Source organism: Panthera uncia, chromosome C2 (assembly GCF_023721935.1).
Source record: "Panthera uncia isolate 11264 chromosome C2, Puncia_PCG_1.0, whole genome shotgun sequence".
Classification (NCBI taxonomy): domain Eukaryota; kingdom Metazoa; phylum Chordata; class Mammalia; order Carnivora; family Felidae; genus Panthera; species Panthera uncia.
The window spans coordinates 128,567,076-128,580,884 of NC_064810.1; the positions used below are offsets into that span (position 1 = coordinate 128,567,076).

Consider the following 13,809-nt stretch of genomic DNA (forward strand, 5'->3'; position numbering starts at 1 on the left):
GCACTCTCAACAATAGCCAAATTATGGAAAGAGCCTAAATGTCCATCAACTGATGAATGGATAAAGAAATTGTGGTTTATATACACAATGGAATACTACGTGGCAATGAGAAAAAATGAAATATGGCCTTTTGTAGCAACGTGGATGGAACTGGAGAGTGTGATGCTAAGTGAAATAAGCCATACAGAGAAAGACAGATACCATCTGGTTTCACTCTTATGTGGATCCTGAGAAACGTAACAGAAACCCATGGGGGAGGGGAAGGAAAAAAAAAAAAGAGGTTAGAGTGGGAGAGAGCCAAAGCATAAGAGACTGTTAAAAACTGAGAACAAACTGAGGGTTGATGGGGGGTGGGAGGGAGGGGAGGGTGGGTGATGGGTATTGAGGAGGGCACCTTTTGGGATGAGCACTGGGTGTTGTATGGAAACCAATTTGACAGTAAATTTCATATATTAAAAAAATAAATAAATAAATTTAAAAAAATAATAAAAATAAAAAAAAAATCTTGTACTGCCTTTGGCACAAAAACAGACACTCAGATCAATGAAACAGAATAGAGAAGCCAGAAATGGACCCACAAACGTATGGCCAACTAATCTTTGACAAAGCAGGAGAGAATATCCAATGGAATAAAGACAGTCTCTTCAGCAAGTGGTGCTAGGAAAACTGGACAGCGACATGCAGAACAATGAACCCAGACCACTTTCTTACACCGTACACAAAAATAAACTCAAAATGGATGAAAGACCTCAATGTAAGACAGGAAGCCATCAAAATCCTCGAGGAGAAAGCAGGAAAAAACCTCTTTGATCCTGGCCGCAGCAACTTCTTACTCAAGTCTCCAGAGGCAAGGGAAACAAAAGCAAAAATGAACTACTGGGACCTCACAAAAATAAAAAGCTTCTGCACAGCGAAGGAAACAATCAGAAAAACTAAAAGGCAACAGACAGAATGGGAGAAGATATTTGCAAACAACATATCAGATAAAGGGTTAGTATCCAAAATCGATAAAGAACTTATCAAACTCAACACCCAAAAACCAAAGAATCCAGTGAAGAAATGGGCAAAAGACATGAATAGACTCTTCTCCAAAGAAGACATCCAGATGGCTAACCAATACATGAGAAAATGTTCAACATCACTCATCATCAGGGAAATATAAATCAAAACAACAATGAGATACCACCTCACACCTGTCAGAATGGCTAACATTAACAACTCAGGCAACAACAGGTATTGGCGAGGATGTGGAGAAAGAGGATCTCTTTTGTACTGCCGCTGGGAATGCAAGCTGGTGCAGCCACTCTGGAAAACAGTACGGAGATTCCTCAAAAAATTAAAAATAGAACTACCCTACGACTCATCAATTGCACTACTAGGTATTTATCCAAGGGATACAGATATGCTGTTTCAAAGGGACACATGCACCCCAATGTTTAGCAGCACTATCAACAATAGCCAAAGTATGGAAAGAGCCCAAATGTCCATCCAGGGATGAATGGATTAAAATGATGTGGTATATATATACAATGGAGTATTACTCAGCAATCAAAATGAATGAAATCTTGCCATTTGCAACTACATGGATGGAACTGGAGGGTATTATGCTAAGTGAAATTAGTCAGTTAGAGAGAGACAAAAATCATATGACTACTCATATGAGGACTTTAAAATACAAAACAGATGAACATAAGGGAAGGGAAACAAAAATAATATAAAAACAGGAAGGGGGAGAAAACAGAAGAGACTCTTAAATATGGAGAACAAACAAGAGGGTTGCTGGAGGGGTTGTGGGAGGGGGGGATGGGCTAAATGGGTAAGGGGAATTAAGAAATCTACTCCTGAAATCATTATTGCACTAATTTGGATTTAAATTAAAAAAAAAAAAACTTGTACTGCCTTTATTGACACAGACACAGAAATTAGAAACCTCACCCTCCTCTGTAAAGTCTTCCAAGTTGCACCCCACTAGTGGACCCTTGTCTTCCACTTGCCTTGTTCATTCTGTGTTGTCCTCATCACAGGTGCCTTGTCATTATCAGCCTCCCTGGCTACACTCAGAGTTCATTAAGACAGGGACCTTGTTTTCTTCATCCTCTATGATATTTGGCTTATGTATGTGCTTTATAAACATTTTGAGGAAAGAAAGGAACAGAAGGTGGGGAGGTAGGATACCCATTTAAAGCATGGAAATTCCATGTTTTAAAAGTATCTGCCCTTGGTGAAATGTGACTACATTCTTGGCTGTTTCCCCCATGTCCTCATTTCTGGCTTTTCCTGCTCTCTTTTTAATTTCTTTTCTTCCTCTCTGTCCTAATTTCACATGGGATCTCTCAACATCCTGTTCATGACTAGCCGTGTCTTGTATACCATGGGAAATTTCAGGGGGGATTTAGGGCTTCAGAAATGAGGTGCCTCCATTTGGGACAACAGGTCCTCTATGTGTGAAAGAAGCACCTAGTGGGTGCTCTCTGGTATCATTATAAAGCTCTGCCCTGGTTTGTCCAGGACTCCACCTGGTAGCTGGGACTATGTCCCAAATAGGTCTAAAAATCTGACTCCTCACACAGTGCCTTGAACCCACCAGATCTCCCTAAATGTGTGACGCAGATGCTGAGGATGAGGCAAAAATACAATATTGCTTCCAAGGATGCTCAATGACTCTTACATACAGTTCCAAATAGCTCAGCACACAGACAGTATCACATAAAGAGGAAAAAAGTGTAGGAAGAAGCTATTTTCAGTTTAGCTTATAGGCAAGTTCTCTATAATTTTAAGAAATAAAATTTTATTTTATACTTTAGTAATATTTTATTTGGGCTATAAATCGGGGTGGGTGTGCATGGTAAGAATTTCAGGGCTTAATGGCTTTAAAGCCATGGTTCTTAGAATGTGGTCTGGATCTGGACCATCAGCATCACTTGGGAACTTGTCAGAAATACAAATTGTTAGCCATGTACCAGACCTGCATTTTCACAAGCCCTCTAAGTGATTCTGATGCATGCCCAAGTGTGAGAACCACTGATACAAGGGCTTTAAAATGACCTCATGTATAGAGGATACTAATATACTAAACTTGGAATTCAAAAGGGCACCTTAAAATTCAGGATCTCTTGAAGCTACACAAATGCTAGCTCATCCACTCTCTCTACTTCCCATTGATACAGGCAGGGAAAATACCACTGCCCCTGTTTTATATAGAAATAAAACTAAATCTGGGGTTGGGTTGGGGTAAGCCACTGCATACAACATTTTCAGGGCTGCAAAGTTAAAATTTGCATGGTCCAAATAACCAGAAAGAACATTTGCACCTGTTGTTTCTCTTCTCTTGTTGAGGGTTGGGAGAAACTCTTGAAAACAGCTTAACATGCTCAACAGGCAACTGGACATTTCCCAAAAGCATAGGCTGATGCTGAATGTGAGCAAAGCCTAGCTCAATTCACAGAGGTGTGTTTCATTTCTGAGTGACAAGGCTTATACTCCGACATATTTTAGTTTAAATTGTCCCTTGTATCCTGTTAACATTCTGACATATATGAACACTACAGTGATTATCGTAGCTGTGAATCTCCCCAAAAATGTAGTTAGAGCAAAACAGGTACTGGCTACCTGAACAGGCTCATCCCCTGTAAAACCGCACAAGGATATTTCTTCAAGGCTTCTATGTAATAATGGAAGCCCAGAGTTCTGAAAGTAATAAGATTCTCATCTGCAATGAGGGCCCTGCTGTGAGCACCTCCCCAGACAAGTATTTCAAAAGCATGTTTCCTCATCATCTATCAAAGTCTGATAGCCTTTATCTGCTCTCCTTTCCTGCATACTTTTAGGCATTTAGCTTTCACCTTGTGTCTTCTAAATTGCTTACCACATATCCATCTGTTTCCTCTCTTCTCAAATGAGCTAACATCTCCCACCTGCTCCCATCTTTACTGTTCCCTTTGTCCAATAAGTTTATACCAGCTTTATTCCCTTTTTGTCACTTGAGGGGAGCTCTAGGCAGAGATAAATGCAATTTTTTTCAAGTTTTATTTAAACTCCAATTAGTTAACATATAGTGTAATACTGGTTTCAAGAACAGAATTTAGTGATTCATCACTTACATACAACACCCAGTGCTCATCACAAGTGCCCTCCTTAGTACCCATCACCCATCTAGGCCATCCCCTGCCTACCTCCCTCTATCTACCCTCAGTGTGTTCTCTATAAATTCATGTTTTTGTTCCATGTTCCTAATGCTCATTTTTATAAAAGCATACAGTCTAAAAGGGAATTTAGATATCATCTATCCAATCCAGTGTTAATTTCTTTTTTTGTAGTGGAATCTAGCTTTTTCAAGACAACCTTATGTGTAAATCTAATATATAAAACAGATAAGAGTGAAACTATTTTGGTTGAAGCTGGTAAAGGAGCAGGGTATGCATCTCATTTCTCTTCAAAATATTTAAAAATATCTGTTAAGGGCCTCCTCTGCACCAGATGCTGTGTCAGACTCTGGAAAAACACAGATGAGCAGTGCAGACACGGGTTCTGTTTAGCTGCTCAGAGCCTTGCCCACTCTTCCCCAACGAACCCAATTTGAAACTTTCTGATCGAATCTGAGATCCAGAGAAGAAAAGTGACTTGGCCAAAAGAAAGACTTCCTGGTCTTCAAATCCACACTTGGGAGCTAAATGTACCTAGTAAGTGTTACTGATGTGCAATTGAACAGATCATACCATGATGATCAGGAGAAAAAAATCCAGGAGCTATGTTATGACTGAAACTTCACACAGAGAAGTGGAATAAGCTACAAAAGGCTATAAACTGTGCATAAAGCTTCTAATAAAATAGTGATGAATGCCTGCACATCTGAACACTTTATTTTTGAGAGAGGGAGTGAGAGGGGTATGAATGAGTGAGGGGCAGAGAGAGAGAGAGAGAGAGAGAGAGAGAGAGAGAGAGAGAGAGAAATATCCCATGCAGTCTCCATACTGTCAGCGCGGAGCCCAAAGCGGGGGAGGAGCTCACCTGAAGCAGAGTTCAAACTCTCCCAATGCTGGGCTTGAACTCACAAACTGTGAGATCATGACCTGAGCCAAAGTTGGATGCTTAACCAACGTAGCCTCCTGGACACATGATCTTTATTCCTGCCACTCCCTTTTAAGAGATCACTTTTGGTCATGAAATTTAAAACTTTAAAATAAAAACTCACAATCAAATTTCAAAGAAAAAAATCTCAGCCTTTTTCACCAGGGCCTATTGGTATAACCTCTGCTAGTCTACCAATATTAGGTGTGACAATTTATCATCTAGTGCTAGAAGTTACCAAACTGGGCTTTTTAGATTCAAGAAAAAGAAGAAAAACTAAGAAATAGGGTTTTATCCTTGAAGCTCAGCAATCCCATTTATCATACAGACAATGCTAAAGAAATTTCAGCTTTGTTTTTCAGACCAAATCACTTCCAATAACTGACTGACCTTCAGAGTGATGGACACTTGGCTGCATGCCTAAGTGTGACCTGTTTCTACAGGAAGAGTTACAGGTTCCTCTTCCAGGGAACCTGGAAAGCCTGTTATGCACTGCCACTGGTGGATCACAATGGATCACTGAATTTCAACTATTTATTTCATCCTTGGAGACTGGGGATCACTTACACTAAGAAATTTTGAGTTGCCTGGCCCTGTGCCAGACTTTCAACTTCTCTTGGCCTCAGTTTCCTCCTGTATAAAATGAAGACGCTGGACTGAAGTATCTGTAAGATTCCTCCCAAGCTTTTCTACTCCTTGGATATTCCATTAGAATCAGCACATATCACTACATTTTGGAATCTGAAGCAACTTACCTGGAGAGGTGCAACCGAGGACATTTTCCAAACACCTGACCAGTGCTTCAATATCACTGTCCTGTCAAAACAAGACAGATTTACTTCCATGTATGACAGAAGAATATTTACTGACATAGAAAAATGTTCTTGCTACATTTAGGCAAAACAGAACACACATACACACACACACACAAAACTGGTTGCAAAATTATTTGACGATATGATCCCATTAAAATTTTTTTCATTGAAGTATAATTAATGTACAGTATATTAGTTAATATACATAACTAATATATATTAGTTTAAGGTGTACAATACAATGATTCAACATTTCCATATATTACTCAGTGCTCATCAAGGTAAGTGTACTCTCGATCTCCTTTATCTGTTTCACTCATTGCCCACCCCCCTGCCCTGGCACCTCCACTGTGGCAGCCACAGTTTTTTCTCAGTATTTAAGAGCAGGTTTTTTTTTTTTTTTTTTTTTTTGGTCGATTTTCTCTTTGTTGTTCATTTGTTTCTTAAATTCCATATATAAGTGAAATCATATGGTATTGGTCTTTTTCTCACTTGGCATTACACCCTCTAGGCCCATCCATGTTGTTGCAAGTGGCAAGATTTCATTTTTTATGGCTAATGTTTTATTGTATAGACATACCACATCTTCTTTATCCATTCATCTATTGATGGACACTTAGGTTGCTTCCCTAACTTGGCTATAGTAAATAATGCTGTAATATACATAGGGGTGCATATATCTTTTCAAATTAGTGTTTTCATTTTCTTTGGGCAAAGAGTCAGTAGTGGAATTACTGAATCTTCTGGTAATTGTATTTTTAATTTTTTGAGTAACATCCATACTGTTTTCCACAGTGGCTGTACCAGTTTGCATTCCCACCAACAGTGCATGAGGGTTCCTTTTTTTCCCCATTCTCACAACACTTGTTATTTCATGTATTTTTTATTTTAGTTGTTCTGACAGGTATAAAATGGTATCTAATTGCGGTTTTCATTTGCATTTTTCTGATGATTAGTGATGTTGAGCATCCTTACATGTTGGCCATTTGTATGTCTCTTGTAAAACTGTCTATTCAGGTCCTCTGCACATTTTTAAATTGGATTGTTTGTTGTTTTAGTGTTGAGTTGTATAATTTCTTTTCATATTTTGGATATTAACCCCTCATCAGATACATCATTTGGAAATATCTTCTCCCATTCAATAGGTTGCCTTTTTATTTTGTTGATGGTTTCTTCCACTGTGCAAAACCTTTTTATCTTGATGTAGAATGATCCAATTTTTTACAAGAAAAACACCTGTATGTATATGTATATCTGTATCTCAGTCTCTTCATATCAATCTATAGATCTATTCCTCTATTTCTCTGATGGGAAGAACATACACTGAAAATGTTAACAGTGCTTTTGACTATAAGGAAAGATTGTGGATGATATTTATTTTCTTTTTGGTGTGCTTAAGTATTTTCTAAATTTTCTACAATAAACAAATATTACTTATTTAATCAACAAAATAGTAAATGCTACTTAGAATGGGGAAATGGTTTTATTCAATCTATATCATCTATTCAATACATCAAAAATGAAGTGAATATTTTTTTTTCCTAGTGAGTGCCTCTACCAGCTCTTCTTTGGAAATGTGTGGTCTTCATAGGGTCATAAATCTAAGAATTGTATTTCTTATTTGCCTTAACTCTCAGTGAGAGTCAGATACCCCCCTGAGGGCTACAGGGATCCCAGAACTGTATTTGGCAACAAATATTGTCTCTAATACAAAATAAATATCTGCCCTCTACCCAAGTGGCTAGAAATATCCACAACAGCATCATAATGATCTGGGGAAAAGGAATCACTTAATTATTTTCAGATTTGTGAATATACTGAGGGAAGTTAATAATTTATGGCTCATCTGCTCCATTTCAAAACAAGCAACACATTTCATATTGGAGTAATTGTGAATTTTAGAAAAAAATGTACTATGGTATAATAGACTAAAATATTACATAAGTGTGTTATTTCATAATATAACAACTGGTGGGATTTGGACCACTTTTTATGAATGTGGTGAAACCCAGGATCATTTCATGTGCTGATGTATAGAAGAGGCAATGATGAAGAAGATATGTCTGGTCAATCCTGGTCAATGAGGCCAAAGCACTAACTGAAGACCTTGGTGTCCAGCCCAGGAATAGGGAGGCAGGAAATCCAGAAGAAGAAAAAACAGATCCCTTCCTTCTTCTGTACCCTTGTGGTCTCCAAACTTAACAGGGACAGCCTTGAGGCAAAGAGGAAACTGGCAGAGACATGCTCTGTCAAAGGAAAAGCAGAGCACCCACTGGCACACACAGGTGATGACACCACCCCAGCAAGCCCAGGTTCTAAGCCTTGCTGCTCTACTAAGTGTGCTGGCCTAGGCCAAGTAGTTTGACTTCTCAGGTCTTAGTTTCTGCATCTATATATGCGAGGCCATCTTGGTCCCCAGGCCAAGCTTCCGGCCAAATGCAGCCACGTGAGTGACTTCAAACAATATCACATGGAAAAGAAGAACTTTCTAGTGAGTCTAGGCAACCCACAGAATCATGAGACAATAAATCACTGTTTTTTTTTTTAATGTTTATTTATTTTTGAGAGAGACAGAGACAGAATGCAGATGGGTTAGGGGCAGAGAGAGAGCGGGAGACACAGAAGCAGAAGCAGGCTCCAGGCTCTGAGCTGTCAGCACAGAGCCCGACGCGGGGTTCGAACTCACGAGCTGTGAGCTCATGACCTGAGCTGAAGTTGGACGCTCAGCTGACTGAGCCACCCAGGCGCCCCAATAAATCACTGTTTTAAGCCATTAATTTTTGGAGCATTTTGTCACACAGTAAAAAGATAACTGAGATACTAAATAAACTGAGATGGCAGATCATGTACTTTACATTTTTATTTATCCAGCACCCCGCACAGTCCTGGGAACATGACCCATGCTAAATGCTCACCTGCCCAGGTCTCTTCCAGCTTCCGTGATTTGCAAGTAAGTAAAACAGAAGACTGGCATCTACTCTTTAGATCATAGTCTACCTCTAGGTGGACAGCAGGGCTCTTCCCACTCAAAGTTCATCCTTACTGGGAAAGTAGAGGAAAAAGCATACTACTTCTTAATTCTATGACCTTAGTCAAGTAGGTTAACCTCTCCAAACCTCATTTTTCTTCATTTGTAAAGTGAGGAGAATAATGTCCTGTATCTCACACAGGGCTCTTATGAAAAGCGAATGAAATAATAAAAAGCCTTTAGAACAGGATATGGCTTGTTGGAAATAGTCAATGGGTGGAAGAAGAGAGTTGGGCAGAATGGGATGGGACGGGAAAGGGACAGAGACATAAAAGATTAAAAAGTCCCAATCACTGTGCCTGCCACAGAACATGGAGATTCACAATAAGTATTTGAGTTGAGTGCAAGCAACAGAAATAGCAAGAACCGGAGTCAGGTTGTAGGAAGCATCCAGATGGTTGGGACATTTCAGTTATATCTTCCCAACACAGAGGATAGGGAATCCTGTACAAGGGTGTGGGGAGGGCAGAAATAATTCTAATTCAATTGAATGAATGAACTAATGAATGAATGAATACTAACTTTTACTAAAGTCTTAATATGTGCCAATGTTGCACCAACTTACATGTATTAATTTATTTAAACTCAACTAAGTGGCGCTATTGTTCTCCCCATTTAATAGCTGAGAAAACTGAGACACATACAGACTCCATAATGTGACTAGGTTCATGCAACTAATAAGAGGTAGAAAGGGTATTTGAAGTTATAGATCTGTGTATCAGATATTTGAAGTTATAGTGCAGATGTAGAGTATACACAGAATACACAGACACCCATGCAGTTTTGTCTGGACTTTCATCCCATGCTATTAAAAATTCTTCAGAAACATAATTTTAATAGCAGCATAATATTGCACTCTAGTGCCATATCACATTTATTTACCCATGCCCCCCTCATTGGACCTCCAGGTTACTTCCACTTTTCTTTATTGTAAGTAATATTGCAGTGACTATCTTTGGACACACATCATGGCCCCATGTTTAATATTATTTCTTTAGGTTAGTAGAATTATTGAGCCAAAGACTATAAACATTTAGAAACGGTCCTTTTTTCTCTGCTCTCGCCCTTATCTTCACACTCTCATCCATCCCAAGCAGAGCATTTTCTTCACAATGAGCTACTTCATACTTTGTTTCATCCTCCTCTCATTAAAATTTGCTTTCACTCAAGAAAAGATATGGTATATCCATTTAAAGCCAAGTTAATTGATAAGGCTCATGTGTTATCTCAGGATATTTGTGTTTCAATAAGGGATATAACCTCATATCAGAGGAATGAATTTCTAATAGCAAAAGTTTAGGCAGCAGAAAGCAAGCATGTCAAAGGAAAAAGTCAGGTGGTATCTTTACAGGGCTGTAAAAATCATACTGCACAGATTCTCATTTAAATATCAGCAAGTTCTGTCTGACTAAATAATCCAGATGATCTTCTCACCTTAGAGCTAGTCATGGTGAACAATTAGTTAGTACAAACACACACACACACACACACACACACACACACACACACACACAAGGTCACTTCATTACCCAGCTGTATTCCATTCAGAAAACATTTACTGAATACTAGTTATATGCCAAATGTATACAAAGATCAGGGAGAACAGATGAGCCTTACTTAGCCCATGGTTTGAGGACATATCACCCATTTCCATAGATGGAAGGGAAGAGGGCACATGAACTGAGGCCAGGAGGGATGAGCTTGTGTCCCAGAGTATAACAGACCATCCTCTTTCAGCAGGAAATTCCATTATTTCCCGTGCAATACGTCTTCTCCACAATCAGGTGGCTGGTAGGGTCACAGAAGCCAAACCAGGAAACCAATACAAAGGCCCTTTTTTTTTTTCTATTAAAGGAGGAAGAGCCACATATTAAAAGTAAACAAAAATCCAATAACTACACTAGCTACCCTAGCTCAAGCTACCATCATCTCTTGCCTGGACCATGCAACAACTTCCTTACTCCTTTGCTTCCACTGTGGTTTCACTTCGATCCATTTCCCTCACAAGAGCAACTACTGTGTTGCTGTGCACAGAATAAAATCTAGCCCTCTGTACATAGGATAAAACCTATCATGGCTTTTCCATGTTCTGTGTGATCCAGCTCCTCCTGATCTTTCCAACCTCACTTCTTTCCTATTTCCCTCCTGTTCACTATGCACCGACCACATTGCTCTCTTTTCTTCAAATGCATCAAGATCGTTTGCACCTTGGGGCCCTTCTCATTGGCTAAGAACGCTCTTGTGTCACATATTTAAGGGACTGCCTTTCTCATCCTTGAGGTCACAACATTCTGTCACATGCTCAGGGGTTCTCTGAGCACCTATCTGAATTATGTTTCCACCACCACAGCCAGCCCTATCACGGTGCTCTGTTTGTTTTGACTCACTTTTCCAAAGAGAAAATTAATGTTCTGTTCATTATCGTGAGCTACATGAGTGCAGAACCATACATGCTCAGAGCTGGGCACACAGGAAGCAATCCATAAACCTTTTCCAAACATGTTGATGAAAGAAAAGCCACACCAGAACAACAGACAGAATATTCTTGTTTCTACCTCACTGCACGTTTTACTTAAATTCAGAGCTTCTCAATCCTGTGCAAACTTTGAGTGCATCTTCCCCACTGAATTCTTTTGGAGGATTTTATCCGCAGAGCTTCCTTTTGAGCCATCTGACTGTGCAGCTCGTGCTTCAACCTGTCTTTTCTTCTCGCCTTTCAGATGTCTTACCATAGGGCTATTTTCTGACTCCTTCTGAGCTGACCCCAGAGACAGATATGACCTGACAGGCTGTCCCCAAACTGGAGCTTCCTTTGGTGAAATCCTTCTCGTGAACCTTCTGGGAAACTTCCTGTTGCTACCTTCCGAATGTCCCCAAATGAGGCATGTGGTTTCCAAAGATGACCCCACTGTGGGCCACAGCCTTGCCACCACAGGGTCCACACCACTGGGCACTGTGGGATGTGTAACTGTTAAGGGATAAAAGCCTCACATGGAGCATGTGAGTGTCAGGTTTAGAATTGCTCATCCCAAATTTAGCTTTCTGCTCATTAGTCTCTCAGGCTTTCCTCATTTCATGGTTGGTTCTTCCTGGGGCTGGCTCACTATTCTTCCCAATTCCACATTCTAGAAAGCCTCATGTTACTCATCCTACAGACCCTGTGACCCTTGAGGAACCGGAACCTTTACTCCCTGGGTCACAGATTCATCTACTGTGGCCTCAAGAAAACTATCCCTCATCAACTCAGTCTACAAAACCATCCCTGCTGCTACTGTTACGAAACATTTGCTGATATTTACCAAAATATGAGCCAAAGAACTTTAAAATTTTTATTTAAAGTTTACTTATTTTAGACAGAGAGACAGAGACAGAGACAGAGCATGAGTGGGGAATGGGCAGAGCGAGAGGGAGACACAGAATCGGAAGCAGGCTCCAGGTTCTGAGCTGTCAGCACAGAGCCTTATGTGGGGCTTGAACTCACAAACCATGAGATCATGACCTGAGCTGAAGTCAGACACCTGAATGACTGAGCCACCCAGGCGCCCCTAGAACTTTTTAAAAGGAATCTATGAAAATACGTCTCAGAAATACTGTGTATGATATCTTGGAGATTCACAACTTTCATGAACATATTGAAAGCTCTGAAAAGCTCTCTAGTAAAGATTTAAAATCTTGTTTAACACAGTATTTCCCAAACCTAATTGCCCATGAAAGCTAGTTCATTCTGTGAAAGTTGCAGGAACATACTTTGGGAAATCCTCATGTGAACAAATAGATTAACAGAGCCTCCTGTGTTAGTTCATACATTCTAGGATCCCCAAGTGTCTTTACTGAATTTAGTCCTGGGACTTCTGCAAGCTTCCTGTCCTTACTCTTTTGTTCAAGTAAAATTTTCTACTAAGAGAACCTCTCTTCTGTTATACATAATAAGCTCCTCTTCATTGGAGGAAAGATTGTTTGGTTATCTTTACTAATGCCTTTAATTTTTCAATTAAAGAATTTTTTTAGTTCTTTGAGATTAAAAAATAATGCCACTTTCCCACCATTGCCCTCAAATCTCTCTACTTAAAACAGTTAGCAAGAACTAGCATTTCAGCTAGTAGATATCTGCATGTAGTTATTTACATTCTGCCACTTCACATTAGAACCAGGATTCTTTAGATTCTGGAGCCACTTCTAGAAAAAGGATGGAGCACAGTTTTGCTTTTTTTCCTCTGCATAGATTAACTGAAAGGGTTTTATACTTTAACTTTACAAACATAGGTCACAGTTACCCAAAGGGTTTTAGGATGAAACTAGAAAAGTATTTTCAGAATCAGTAACTCACATTTGGTGATGGCAGACCTGTATCAAACCCTGTGTTAATTTGAGTATTAAAATTCAATGTGCTTCAATTAATTTCTCACTCTCCCCCTTTTTTAAAACCGAAGTGTAAAAAAAAAGAGGTTAGAGTGGGAAAGAGCCAAAGCATAAGAGACTCTTAAAAACTGAGAACAAACTGAGGGTTGATGGGGGGTGGGAGGGAGGGGAGGGTGGGTGATGGGTATCGAGGAGGGCACCTTTTGGGATGAGCACTGGGTGTTATATGGAAACCAATCTGACAGTAAATTTCATATATTGGAAAAAAACCGAAGTGTAGTAGACATACAATATTATATTCGTTTCAAGTGTGCAACATAGTGATTCAACATTTATATACATTACAAAGTGATCACCACAGTAAACTAGCTACCATCTCACTCTCCTTTTAATTGCTGACCTGTGGAGAAAAGCCTAAAAGGGGCAATGGGAAAACAATTAACAGGAAACTGTTGCACGGGGCCATTTCTACCTCACACTTGTGATAGAGAGGCTTTCCAATCTTGTTTTGTATTCTGAGCAAATGGAGCTCTTGGCCTA

The 13,809-nt window shown here is 39.6% G+C and overlaps 1 protein-coding gene across 3 annotated transcripts in view; it reads right to left on the bottom strand.

Moving 5' to 3' along the window:
- NEK11 (NIMA related kinase 11) overlaps nucleotides 1-13,809 on the bottom strand; it is a 278,031-nt gene that overhangs the window by 85,252 nt on the left and 178,970 nt on the right. For all 3 annotated transcript variants that reach the window (XM_049629822.1, XM_049629821.1, XM_049629823.1), the window contains one exon: nucleotides 5,823-5,883. In XM_049629822.1, the coding sequence (XP_049485779.1) occupies nucleotides 5,823-5,883 (61 nt within the window). The remainder of the gene's footprint in view (nucleotides 1-5,822; nucleotides 5,884-13,809) is intronic.